This window comes from Acomys russatus, chromosome 13 (genome assembly GCF_903995435.1).
Source record: "Acomys russatus chromosome 13, mAcoRus1.1, whole genome shotgun sequence".
Lineage (NCBI taxonomy): Eukaryota > Metazoa > Chordata > Mammalia > Rodentia > Muridae > Acomys > Acomys russatus.
The window spans coordinates 28,530,069-28,542,704 of NC_067149.1; the positions used below are offsets into that span (position 1 = coordinate 28,530,069).

At 47.5% G+C, this 12,636-nt stretch overlaps 1 protein-coding gene across 1 annotated transcript in view; it reads right to left on the minus strand.

Moving 5' to 3' along the window:
• Rybp (RING1 and YY1 binding protein) overlaps nt 1–9,652 on the minus strand; it is a 52,411-nt gene extending 42,759 nt beyond the window's left edge. Inside the window, exons 1-2 of the mRNA XM_051154993.1 lie at nt 9,535–9,652; nt 8,765–8,890 (exon numbers count right to left, since the gene is read on the minus strand). Coding sequence (XP_051010950.1) covers nt 8,765–8,890; nt 9,535–9,566 — 158 coding nt within the window. The 5' untranslated portion in view covers nt 9,567–9,652. The remainder of the gene's footprint in view (nt 1–8,764; nt 8,891–9,534) is intronic.
• Between the last annotated feature and the right edge of the window lie 2,984 nt (nt 9,653–12,636).

The following is a 12,636-nucleotide window of genomic DNA, read 5'->3' on the forward strand; positions in this document are numbered from 1 at the left end:
TGAAGTGAAACATCTCAAGCCACATTCAGAAAACACTGAACAGTTTGGTATAGAACAAACATGCTCTCTTTGGATATATGAAGTGGTTGTATTCTGCTTACAGAAATTCTGAAGATGGACACAGGAAAAGACCAAACCACAAAATCCTTGAGATATTCAGGATTTAGATTTCCTCCTAAAAAGCAATGCGAACCAGGAGAAAATGTGAAGCAGGATCTGTGTGGCACCTTTGGGAAACATTGTCAGAACTCAGCTTTTGAACTGCCTTTAAGCTATTCAAATGCAGAACCAGGTGTATTTGTTTTTCTTCTTCCTTTCCCCCCCCACCCTTCGAGCAGGGCTTCTCTGTGTAGCCCTGGCTGTCCTGGGCTCACTTTGTAAACCAGGCTGTCCTCGAACTCACAGTGATCCACATGCCTCTGCCTCCCAGGGACTGGGATTAAGGACTTGCGCCACCACGCCAGGCTGTATTTGTTTTTCTTACGTATACAAGCATGAAGGTTATGAGGGAATAATGATAATTAATAATAATAGTAGTAGCAGTAGTATGCCAGGCGGTGGTAGCGTATACCTTTAATCACAGCACTCGGAAAAAGGCAGAGGCAGGTGGATCTCTGTGAGTTGAGGCCAGCCTGGTCTACAAAGCTAGTTACAGGATTCAAAAAGTTAAGATCCAGTTGTGGTCCACTAATCCAGGCAAATATTGAGTTCTAAACCAACATAAACCAGTCTATACAACCAATCTTACATTAAAAAACAATGAGGCCTTGTCTTCAAGCAAGAGACTGCTTCCAGTTTAAACAATCATCTTTTCCTCCCCCCAGACAGGGTTTGTGTTACCCTTGGCTGTCCTGGACTCACTTTGTAGACCAGGCTGGCCTCAAACAAACAGTGCTGGGATTAAAAGCAAGTGTCGCCACCACCTGGCTCATCAACTTTTATGTGCTCCATCATCATGCCACGGCCATCACTGCAGTCATCTCACTTGGCTTTTCCCATCACTGGGTACTGCGTGATGCTCTGATCTTTTCAATCAAGCTTCTTGGAAGTGGAGTCTTTGGCTGGGCACCGTGGCACACACCTGTAATCCCAGCACTCAGGAGGCAAGGTAGGCATCTATATGAGTTTGAGGCCAGCCTGGTCTATAAAGCAAGTACAGGACAGCCAAGACTACACAGAGAAACCCTAGCTTGCCAGCCAGGTGCAGCATTTGATGAGCTAGCGAGGCAGTGCTGGAGACCTTGCCAGAGGGAAGACCAACTCAGCTATCTCCCAGGTCCAGGGCTTTGGGTTAGACCACTCCAACATCTAGCCCATCAATGATCTGCTGGAGCAGCGAAAGGGCCCATCCTGCAGATTAAGTATAGGTTAGGTGCAGCAGAAGCCAAAGGCCTCAAACAACTCATTGCAATGGACATTTGCAAGTAAAGATACATGGACTGCGGGACACACTGTGACACACTACAGCTTCCATGACAAAATTTTTTCTATCTTATTTTATTTGGGGAGGGGGTTGTAAGGGCGGAGGGAGGATATGAAGAGGATGGGGAGATGAGTAGTATTGGAGTGCATGATGTAAAAATCACAATCAGTAAGAAGATAAAAGAAAAAAATAAGACACTGACGTGTTGTGGTAGCCCATACCTTTAAGCAAAGACAAGAGTATCTCAGAGATCCTGGTCTACATAGTAGATTCTGTCTTAAGAATAAAAGAGCAGGGACACACTTTAATCCCAGTACTTGCGAGGCAGAGGCAGGCGAATCACTGTGAGTTTGAGGCTAGCTGGTCTATAAAGTAAGTTTAGTCTAGCCAAGGCTCACAGAGAAACCCTGTCTCGAAAAACCAAAAAGAGCAGAGATAGTCTAAGGGCAGATGCTCAAAGAGGGGAGCACTCAGATGGCCTGAGAATAAAATAGCACTGGTAAAATAACAAGAACTGCTCACAGCAACATGGTTGAATCATCAGCCAAACAGTGAACAAAACTAACAGCCAATGTCAAACATGAGGCAGTCGGTATACAGGCAGTTTCTGGGAATGTTCTCCAACCTCACAAAGAATCTGGAACACCAAGCTACAAATGCACTCTCACTTTATGGAAATTCATCAAGCCTTTAAACTTATACACTACAAACAGGTAACATAGTCACAACTTCAAGAGAGCAAAGACAATACCATGAGTAGAAAAAAGAAATCAATGGGGGGTGGGGGGGGGACCCAGGCCAGAGTCAATAAACTGTTAGCAGCTCAAGTCCAGAACTCTATTACTCTAAGAAAGGGGCAGGTTCTGGTAGCTCCTTTGGTAAGCTACTGCCACTGGAAGACTTCTAAACCCTGCAGTTCTTCAGCAGTTACTTAAGTGCATAATAAATGTATGCCATAAAAACAGTTCAGAAATACAGCAGTGTATAATTTCTTATCCTATTTTAAAAAATAAAATAGTGGGGCTGAAGAGATGGCTCAGAGGTTAAGAACATTGCTTGTTCTTCCAAAGGTCCTGAGTTCCATTCCCAGCAACCACATGGTGGCTCACAACCATCTATAATGAGATCTGGTGCCCTCTTCTGGTGTGCAGGCAAAACACTGTATACTTAATCTTTAAAATCACAAGGGGCTGGGGATGGTGGTACACACCATTAATCCCAGCACTCCGGAGGCAGAGGCAGGTGGATTACTGGGAGTTTCAAGGCCAGCCTGGTGAATCCAGGACAGTCAAGGCTACAGAGATCTGTAGAGATAGCTCAGTGGTTAAAAGCACTGACTGCTCTTCCAGAGGAGCCAGGTTGATTCTCAGCATGTACACATGCCAGCTCACAACTGTCTAAACTCCAAGATCTAACACCCACAGGCATACATGCAGGCAAAGCACCAATGCACATAAAATAAAGACAATTATTTATTATTTTTGAAATCACAGGAAAAGCTGGGAGTAGTGGCACACACCTTTAATCTCAGCACTTGGGAGGCAGAGGCAAACAGATTGCTCTGAGTTCAAGGCCAGCCTTGTCTATGACAGCCAAGGATACACAGAGAAACCCTGTCTCAAAAAAAGAAAAGAAAAGAAAAGAAAGAAAATCACAGGATATTAACTGGCCTGTGTTTAGTATACAACATACATGAATACCCTAGGACCCCAATACTAGCAATGTAACCATGATCTAAACTAAGAAAGCTAAACACACAAACAGTCAGAACTCACTCTCCTCTGGCTCCAAAAGCAAGCATCACCATACCTAAGAAGGGACATGCACAGAGTAGCACTGTCCATCTGTAGGTAGAGTGTCTACTGTCCCTCCTCTATGTTCCTCATAACCACACCCTTCAGGGTACCTGTCTCTAGTTGAAATGGTCTCAGTTTCCTCTTCCCTCTCCACAGTACTCAAAGCTCCATAAGAATAGCAACTTTGCCTGTCTTTGCACCACTGTGCATGCACACAGAGCCCAGACAATAAAAACTTGTCAAATGACCACAACTACCCAAGTAAGTTACTTTATTTAAGGACACCAAGTACATCTAAGATCAAGTCAGTACCAATGAATCATTAAGTTCAATACAATAACAAAACAAATTACTCAACTTCTATTAGGAGTAAACCTGAGAGCCAGGCATGGTGGCACACACCTTTAATCCCAGCAGTCGAGAGGCAGAGGCCAGCCTGGTCTACAAAGCAAGTCCAGGACAGCCAAGGCTACACAGAGAAACCCTGTCTTGAAAAACCAAAAAATAAAATAAAATAAAAATAAAAGAGTAAACGTGCAAACTCTCAGCTTTGAAAGGTGCATTCAGCTTGAAAGATTTGGTAAAGTCCGATTATTGGGAGAATAGAGGGAATTTTCTTTTCTTTTTAATAGTTTATTATTTTATGTACATTGGTGCTTTGCTTGCATGTATGTCAGGTTGCTGTGAGCTGCCCTATGGTTGCTGGGAATTGAACCCAAGTCCTCTGGAAGAGGAGCCAGTGCTCTTACCACCAAGCCCTCTTTCCAGCCCTCCGGAATTTTCCTCACACACCCCCCTTTCTGGTTTGTTTTTTTGAGACAGAGTTTCTCTGTGTAATAACTCTGGCTGTCCTGGAATTCACTCTGTAGTCCAGAATGGCCTCAAACTCACAGACAGCCACCTGCCTCTGCCTTCCAAGTGCTGGAACTAAAGGCAGGGGCCGCCACCACCCCCATCCCAGTGTTTTTATGAAAGACAAATGCAATAATGAAGCCAATGTGACTCAAGGTGCAAAACCACAGTTATGGATTCTCAGAAAATATAGGTAAGAGGCCTAGAGTCTTGTTGTCTGAAATGTCCTGCCAAATGCTCTTAAAAGGTTCCAGTAAGGATCATAACTATATATTATGAGGGTTTTTCTAAAAACTTCTGTTGCAATTAGTAATTTTTCAAAGACCTGAGTTAATCAGGGTATCTTTATAAGGGAAGTCCAAAGTTAAAAATCTAAAACTCCAAAGCTCTCAAAGGAGGAATACATTTTATATACAACAGTCACTTCTCTGGCTCCTCCAATTCAGTATCTTTCTACAAAGCTCGGTGTTCTCTTCAACTGTAGTAGTCAGAGGAAAAAAATGTATCTTCTTTCTACTGTCCACAAAGTTCTAAAGACAGTATAAACTTTTCACAGTTATTGTATTTAAGCAATCAGGATTAAATAAGACCTTCAATTCAACATTGAGATAAAATATGTAGATAAGAATGTCACAGGCATGTGCATGTACAAACTGCAGATACGGTGGTCAGGACAGGCACAGTAGAAAGAAAACCCAACTTCTCAAAGTGGTCATGCTCTGCCCTTTACACATGCTATGTGATGAGTGTGCACACATGAAACAAATGTTAGCCAGGCATGGTAGTGCACGCAGGGGCAGACAGATCGCTGTGAGTTCAAGGCCAGCTTGGTCTACAAAGTGCGTCCAGGACAGGCAAGACTAACACAGAGAAACCCTGTCTTAAAAACAAAAACAAAAAAACCCCGAATGTTAAGGAAAAGTAAAATCTGGAGACAACAACAACAAGTTCTAAATCTACATGCTCTAAAACTTGGAATGTGGTGACAGCTGCACTCTTTCAAATCTAAGAAAAAAAAATCGCTTAATTGAACTCATGATGACTGAATGTTATATGATATGTAAAGTATGCCTCCAATACTAAAAGCACAAAAATAAATAAATAAATAAATAAATAAATAAGGCCAGCACAGTGGTTATGAGCATTTGAGGCTAGATTGCCAGCATCTACATCAGGCAGCTAATTCCAGCTGGTCCAAGGAATCTGATGCCTTTGCTCACCTGTACATACATACCTGCACACATAACTATTTTCTGAAAAATCAGCTAAGGACTAGAGAATGGAAAATGGTTAGAAAAGGAATTATAGATTGGAGAGGGCCAGATTTAATTGCACACACCTGCAATACCAGAACTAGTGAGACTAGCAAGTGCATCAGGCCAGGAGTTCAAAGCCAACCTAGGCTATTCTGGACCCTGTCTCCCAAGAAATACAAACTCAACATGTTCTTCATAATTATGCCTAAAATCTCTCTGAGCCCAGCAGGATCATTCACGAATAATGAATGAGCAAATGTATAAAGAGCTCATGTGCCCCCAGACCACCTCACTAGAGTAAGTAAATAAATATTCATGCATTTTTCCTTTGGGGCTTTTCTGTCCCTAGGACTCTGTTCTATGCTACTCCACAAAAAAGTCCCTATTCTAAAATAATTCAGTTCTACCTGGAGTTTTTTTTGGGGGGTGGGGGAGTGGGGTTCCGAGACATGTTTTCTCTGTGTAGCCTTAGCTGTCCTGGACTTGCTTTTGTAGACCAGGCTGGCACCACCACGCCTGCACATTTAAAAATACTACCACATATAGAAATAGAAGTAAAAAGCTAGCAGATGATTTTGTACAAATTAGTTTTCCTTTTCCAAAAGAAATGGGGGAATGGTTCCTTCTAATTGATTCCTAAGTCAGACTGTTCCCATCCTACTTTGGCAGTCTTTACAGTTTGGATTAGTTACCTGAGTACATGTTCTGCCATCTTTCTAGAATACCCCCCTTCAGGAGCATCTTTCATATTCTAGGAATTTCATAAATGCTCTTTAGATGATGAGTAATATTTTCCTACTTAAATTAAGGACCACCAACGCTATTCACAAAGGGCAAATAGCTCTGTATCCTACTGGAATACCACTAATTCAAAGCTGTTCTCCTGGATTGACTGGTTGATGCCAGCAGCAATAAAGGCAAGCGTAATCAACAACTCCACAATAACTACTGGCCAGCCAACCAGATAAGGCTCTTTAAACACTAGCTCAGAGCAACAAAACCATGTGTCAGCAAACATACTATTCCAAAATATGCCAGTTTTCATCTATTACCCAGCACTCAACCGCAACCATCAGGCTTGCTTTAAGTTTTAGGGACCTGACTTTAATTCCCGCTACTGCAAAAACAAACCAAATTAAGTTTTCTGCTGCCACCTGATTAATACTATGCAAGGGAAAATGGCAAATTCCTATGAAATTTTGGAGGTAAAAAACTATTTACAAGAGGCTGGGTGTGGTGGTACACACCTTTAATCCCTGAACTAGAAGGCAGAGGCAGGTAGATCACAGAGTTGGAGGCCAGCCTGGTCTACAAAGTGAGTCCAAGACAGCCAAGGCTACAGAGACCCTATCCCAGAGAAGTCAAGTGAAGGGCTACAGTGGCTAGAAAAGCATGAACACTGATCATGTTTGCTTCTTCATATAAACCCATGAGTATCACAGAAAACTAAACATGTCACTTGCTTTCTACTTACTGATAACTTCTGAACAGTACTGAAACATTAAAGGATTGATGACAGCAACCAAAACTGAACAAGCTCTGTCCAAAAAGAGTATCATGAACTGGTATTTTAAAAGTCTCACACCTGTGAAATCTGTATTCAAGCCTGCTGAATGACTCAACTGCATGAAAAGCCTGAAAGATAGTACTTCATTCTTTTTCTGAATTGATAAGACTCTCAAATATCCTAACATGCCAATTTATTCCTTTAAAATTTCACTGCTATCATCTGTGGCTCTGAAAACTTTAAACAAAATCTTAAACCAACACCTCTCACTCACTTCCAAAAAGTTGGTGAGTCAGGCTTTTCAATAAAAGTTTCACTGAAAGTAAAAATTGAAAAGCATTTCAATATGAGATAATTATTCCCAGCACTACATCAGATGCAAGCTTTGAGTGTATCTTTAGTTTCTCTTCACCAGCAAGGTTCTTACTAGCTTCCTGGTCATTACTTGAACATCAGCTACACTAACACTCAAAGCAAAACCACAATAAAGAGCTTTGGCCTCAGCGGGATTCTACATGTAAAAAAACATTACTCATAAATAATATTCAGCTACTATTGATTTAAGTATCTAAACTTTCATGCTGCATTATGGAGCCCCTGATTTTAGACAGCAGAGCAAAACCCACAGAAATGGGTTTTCCATTTAACTAAATGTATTTATTAAGATACAGAAAATTGACAAGAATTTACTTAATAAAATCTACTAGCTGGGTGCAGTGACACTGGCTCTACAATCCTAGCACCCAGGAGACTTGAGTTTTGATTCAAAGGTCTCATTTCTTAAGAGTTAGTGTAGTTCACAAACAGTTCAGCAACTGAGGCAATTCATTCTAGTTACAGACTGGCAGCTGAGCCTTGATCTCAGGTGTAAGTAAAGCAATGAAACCCTGACGAGTCACGTCCCTCAGAACATCCAGGTGGAACTACAGTCACAACTGGACACCACCAATTCAAAAGCAAGCACCTGCTGAAATGAAACTTTTGACCTTCAACCTCGACTCTTGAAGGGTCCTAAGCTGACTCTCACTTTCATGTGTGCTCTAAAGACAGTACCCTTAAGGGAGAGCAAGAACACTGTAACTTAACCCTTAGCAACAGAAAGAAATTCAAAATAAAAGTTAAGACACCTGCAAGACTATAAAGTCAGTTTTTACATTTTACCTAAGTCTATTTTAATGTTACCTCAACAGTAGTTCCAATTCATTTGCTATCATATGCAGCTAACCACTCTTATCAATATAAAAGAAACTCTTTCAAAACCATTAACAAACTTCAAAAGTCTATTCACCTCAATATCTCACACTTCACCATTTTGCAAAAGCGAGTAACAAAAAAGACATCAGGATCCTGCATCTGGAGCAAGCACCCACCAAATGCACTTTTCCAACCCTCCAGTATGTATGTCAAGTGCAAAAAAGAAGAGATATTTGTAACTAAAAACAGAAAAAGGGCCAACCCAGTCTTATTGTACTACTATACCACCATTAAACCTAGGGAAAAAAAATAATTCGGGACAAATTAAAACCACTCTGCACATGGCAAAAAACAAAAGGTCTAACGTCCAACTCATAGCAGAATCTCCACTTCCTCTCTCCCCTCTGGGAGCCAGTACCAACAAGCCAAAGGATGCCAAGTGTCAAATAAATCCAGTGTCTTTTCTGAAACAAGAAGAAAACACGGGAAAATTCCCTCCCATAAATCCTTTATTTTAGCACGAGGCACGGCACCCAACTAGAAATGGCACACTACGGAACCATAGCGCCCATCCCCAGATGCAAAAGAGGGTCGTAATCAACAAGTTGGCAAGAGGGAGATCAATAATAATGAAAGTACGACTCACTCCCCTCTCCTCCGCCCTCCGCGCAATAAATAAATAAAGCCAAAACAAGTCTTTCAACAAAAGCTAGCACACACACACGTCTTTCAGTACCTGGTGGAGGTGCCTTTCCGCACATCGCAGATGCTGCATTTAAAGGCTTCGGCGCTGTTCCTGAAGGTGCAGACGCTACAATCCCAAAAGCCTTCGTCTGCCGCAGGTTTTGCTTGTCTTTTTGGCCTTCCGAGGAGCAGGGAATCGAGGGGATGATGGAGAGAGGAGAGAAAACAGGAGCTGGTGAGCCGTCGTCATTTCACAGGAATCTGACGCTGGAAACTTCTCGGGGCGACCACCCATCCACCCCACTGGCGGATACCCGGGTGAGAGGCCGACCGGTACCGCGGAGCCGGGCGCCCCCTTCGGCCCCGGGCACCGAGCGTCTGGCGGCGGCGGCGGCTCACGCGGGGCCGCGCCGAGCGCAGGAAGCGGGCCGACTCGTGGGCGCGAGCGCGGGGTGGCGGGGGCGCGGCGCGGGCCGCGGGGCCGGATCCCGAAGGCGGCGGGCAGCCGGGACGGCCGGGCGGCGGCGCGGAGGGGGCCGGCGCCGCGCGCTGCCCGCCCCTGCTCGCGCCCTCCCGCCCGCCCCACCTGGTTAAATCTCCCTTTGTCTGGGCGGAGCGGCGACGGCGGAGGGCGGCTGAGGAGGAGCCGCCATGGCTGCGGCGCGCACGGCCGCCGGCCCGAGCGGAGCGACACCGCCTCCCTCCGCCCCCGGGTCTCCATCTTAGCGTGCCTTCCCCGCGCGGCCGCTCCGGCCTAGTCGCCGGCGTCCCCGCCCGCCGCGGCCGCCCTCCCCTTCCGCCCCCTCGGCGCCCGGCAGGTACCTGGTCGGGCTCTTCTTGTCGCCCATGGTCATGGACGTGGTGGCCCCCGGCGCCCCACAGCTGCGCGCGCCGCCGCTCAGAGGAGAAGTGCGGTCCGCAGCGTCGCGGAGCGGCCCCCGCCCTCCCGCGCCGCCCGCCCGCCCTCCGCCGCTGGGCTCGAGCTCTGGCCACCACCGCCGCCGCCGCCGCTGCCGCCGCCAGTCTCCGGACGAGACTAGTCCCCGCCAGCGCCGCCTCCGCCGAGTGACTGACGAGGGGCGGCGCCGGGCGCCGCGCGTCATGCACCGGGCAGCCAATGGGAGGGCGACGACCAGCGCCGCGGGGGCGTGGCGGGGCGCGCGGGAGGGCGGGGCGCCGCGGGAGGGGGCGGGGCGGCCGGCGTGCGTGCCCGGGAGTGTGTGCGCGCGGGGGGCGCGCGTGCCTGCCGGTGGCCCCCGCGGCCCCGGCGCGTCTGAGCGTGCGAGCCCGGCGGGGAGCACGTGGCCGTGCCCGCGAGCCCCCGCGGCTCTGTGGCGGCCCCCACTCGCAGCCGAGCCCTATGCGGGCGCTACTGGGACTCTAGCCCCGCAGCCGCTCCGCTGAAGTAGTTCCGCGCAGTTTGCGCGCGCCGCGGGGGGCTGCGCCTCGAGGCCCGCGTCTCCCGCACTGCCGCTTCTGCCACGCGGGGCTTTGTGGCCGCCTTTCCCGAGCGGCCCTCCCCGGCGACATTCAGCCCCGTACCCTTCTGGGCCGGGGCGCCGGAGGGAACTCTGGAGAGGGTGTGGCGGAGCCTCGGGTCCCCGCAGATGAAATAGGGCGTTTCCCCGGGGAAGTTGCTGTTCAGATCCAGGCGACCACATGCCTGTTTTCCAACCTCGTGTCGCGACTCCTGCCTCTGCGAAATGAGGCTCCTCACGCACTTCCCAGGGAGGGCACCGTGGATGAAAACCATGCTAACCTGTATCCCGCACTTAGGAAGTACCTGGGCCCGACTCCGTTCCCGCCTGCGTCTGAGGTTGGGAGGTGGGGGAAGATCGGTACCCCCTCACTTTCTGCCCTGCTCCTAACGTGCTCTGTCCACTGGGTTTTGTGACTTGGGGCGGTCTATCCCCAGGCACTGCCAAGGAACCATGGGGGAATGTCTGAAAATTAAAGAAAGCCCCAGGTTGGGGGGGGCGGCGGGGGTGGGAGGAACGGGACCAGCAGCTGAACCTGAAAGATGGGGGCAGGGATGGGGTGTGGGGGACAGATAAGACCAAGCCCGGGCTCTGGTTGACGAGCAAACTCAAAGTAGGCTCTTATCAGGACTGGCTCTTGGGAGAAGAGCAAAGCTGGAGACCAGCTGAAGCTACCCCAAGAGCGGGAAGCAGGAAGTCCTGGGATCTGAAGGGAGAGAATGAAAGAGGGAGGCTATGTGACCAAGATAAGCTTGATCAGCACTAGATGTCCTCCAGGCAGGCACACCCAGAAAGGCCAGCTACACTGTTCAGCAAGGGTCAGAAGCCTTCCAGACCTGGGCCACTTAGGAGGGAAGGAGAAAGAGGAGGGCGGATGGAATCCCAGGGGCAAAGAGGCCAGAGATAGCCAAGGAATGTGCATGTTAAGACATGGCCCAGGGCCAGCAGCCTTGGCCTCTAGGGTCGGCCTGGCATGCTTCCAGCATTCTGCCCCTGGTGCATTAAAAAAAAAAAAAAATCACTGTGGAAGGCTGCAGCTCAGTTTCTGCCTAGACAAGCAGGAGGTCCTGGGTTAGATCCCCGAGCACTGGGTAAATACACGAAGAACAAGTAAAAGAATAAATAACCTCCCTGAAAACCTCATCACGAGAAGGTTGGTGGGATCCACAGGTCATAGAAAGGACACTGACTTTATTATTTATGTAGACGTAAACCACGAACTGTTCTGGCACCTCAGCGCAGATAGTCAAGGCTTCGAATGCACCTGCTAGGTGAGGGCGTTCCAAGGTCCTCACCATCCCAGTGCAGTGCTGCCTGGTGCAGCCCAGCCTCCACCCAAAGTCATTACTTCAACTCTGATCAGCCAAGGTTGGTTCTCTCTCTTCATGGACTCCCTGGAGTCATGTGGTATGCCCGAGTAGAACTTTTTCCTCCCTGTGATGGGGATGGAACTCGTGGTCTTGTGGTAGGCAAGCACTGCCACTGAGTTACATCCCCTGGCAGGCACCACTGACTCAACAGTGTATCTTTGCTATCCTTCTGTTCTGTTGCCTACATCCAAGTTCATGCTCGTTCTTTGCTTAATCATGTAGAATCCCACTGTGCTCACACCATCATCTATCCATAAGACTTTTTCTTTTTCTGCATCTGAACTGTGTTAACCTTTTCAAACAAGCTCATTTCTAGGAACTTACCAAGAGACAGCAGAATCCTATTCCATTATTGTTTCAGGAATTCTGATTTTATTTGGTTGTGGGAAATGAGACTCTCAGAAGTGTCTTTCTAGTTCCAGGGACACCCTACCCCTAGATTTTGGAGACCGTGCTCCATGGCAGGATGGCTGTAGGCAGGCAACACTACATCTCTAGAGTGGGGAATTTGAACTTGAACTGGGTGGCCCACAGACTTTTCCTCCAGGCACTGAAATGAGAGGTGACAGTCCTCCTTGGTCCCCTGATTCCTATCTTGAACTTATGCTCAACAAAAAAGGGATGACAGGCATGGTGCAGCTCAACTTTAATCCTGGCACCCAGCAGCAGAGGCATATGGATCTCTGAATTAAAAGTTAGTCTGGTCTATATAGAGAGTTCCAAGCCAGCCAGGGTCTCATAGATGCTGTCTCAAAATAAATAAATAAATAAATAAAAAGGGAAAAAGGGAAAGACAGAGGGAGAACACTGGAATATGCCAAAGGAAGGATCTGGAAATTGTCAGTGTAGCTTGCTTTTGTCTTAAAATTTGCTTCTGTTACCCTCAAACTGGGTTAGCCTGAATGCTCACTAAGACTGGGACTTTGAACCTGAAAATACCCAGTGAGGACGTGATAAACAAGTGAGAGAGGCAAGCCTGACTCTGGATACCTCAAGGCTTGCCCCAGGCCCTCTCATATTACCCTAAAGGCCTGAGTCTCCAGTGGCAGTCTAGGCTGAGGTTTACAGTGAACCAG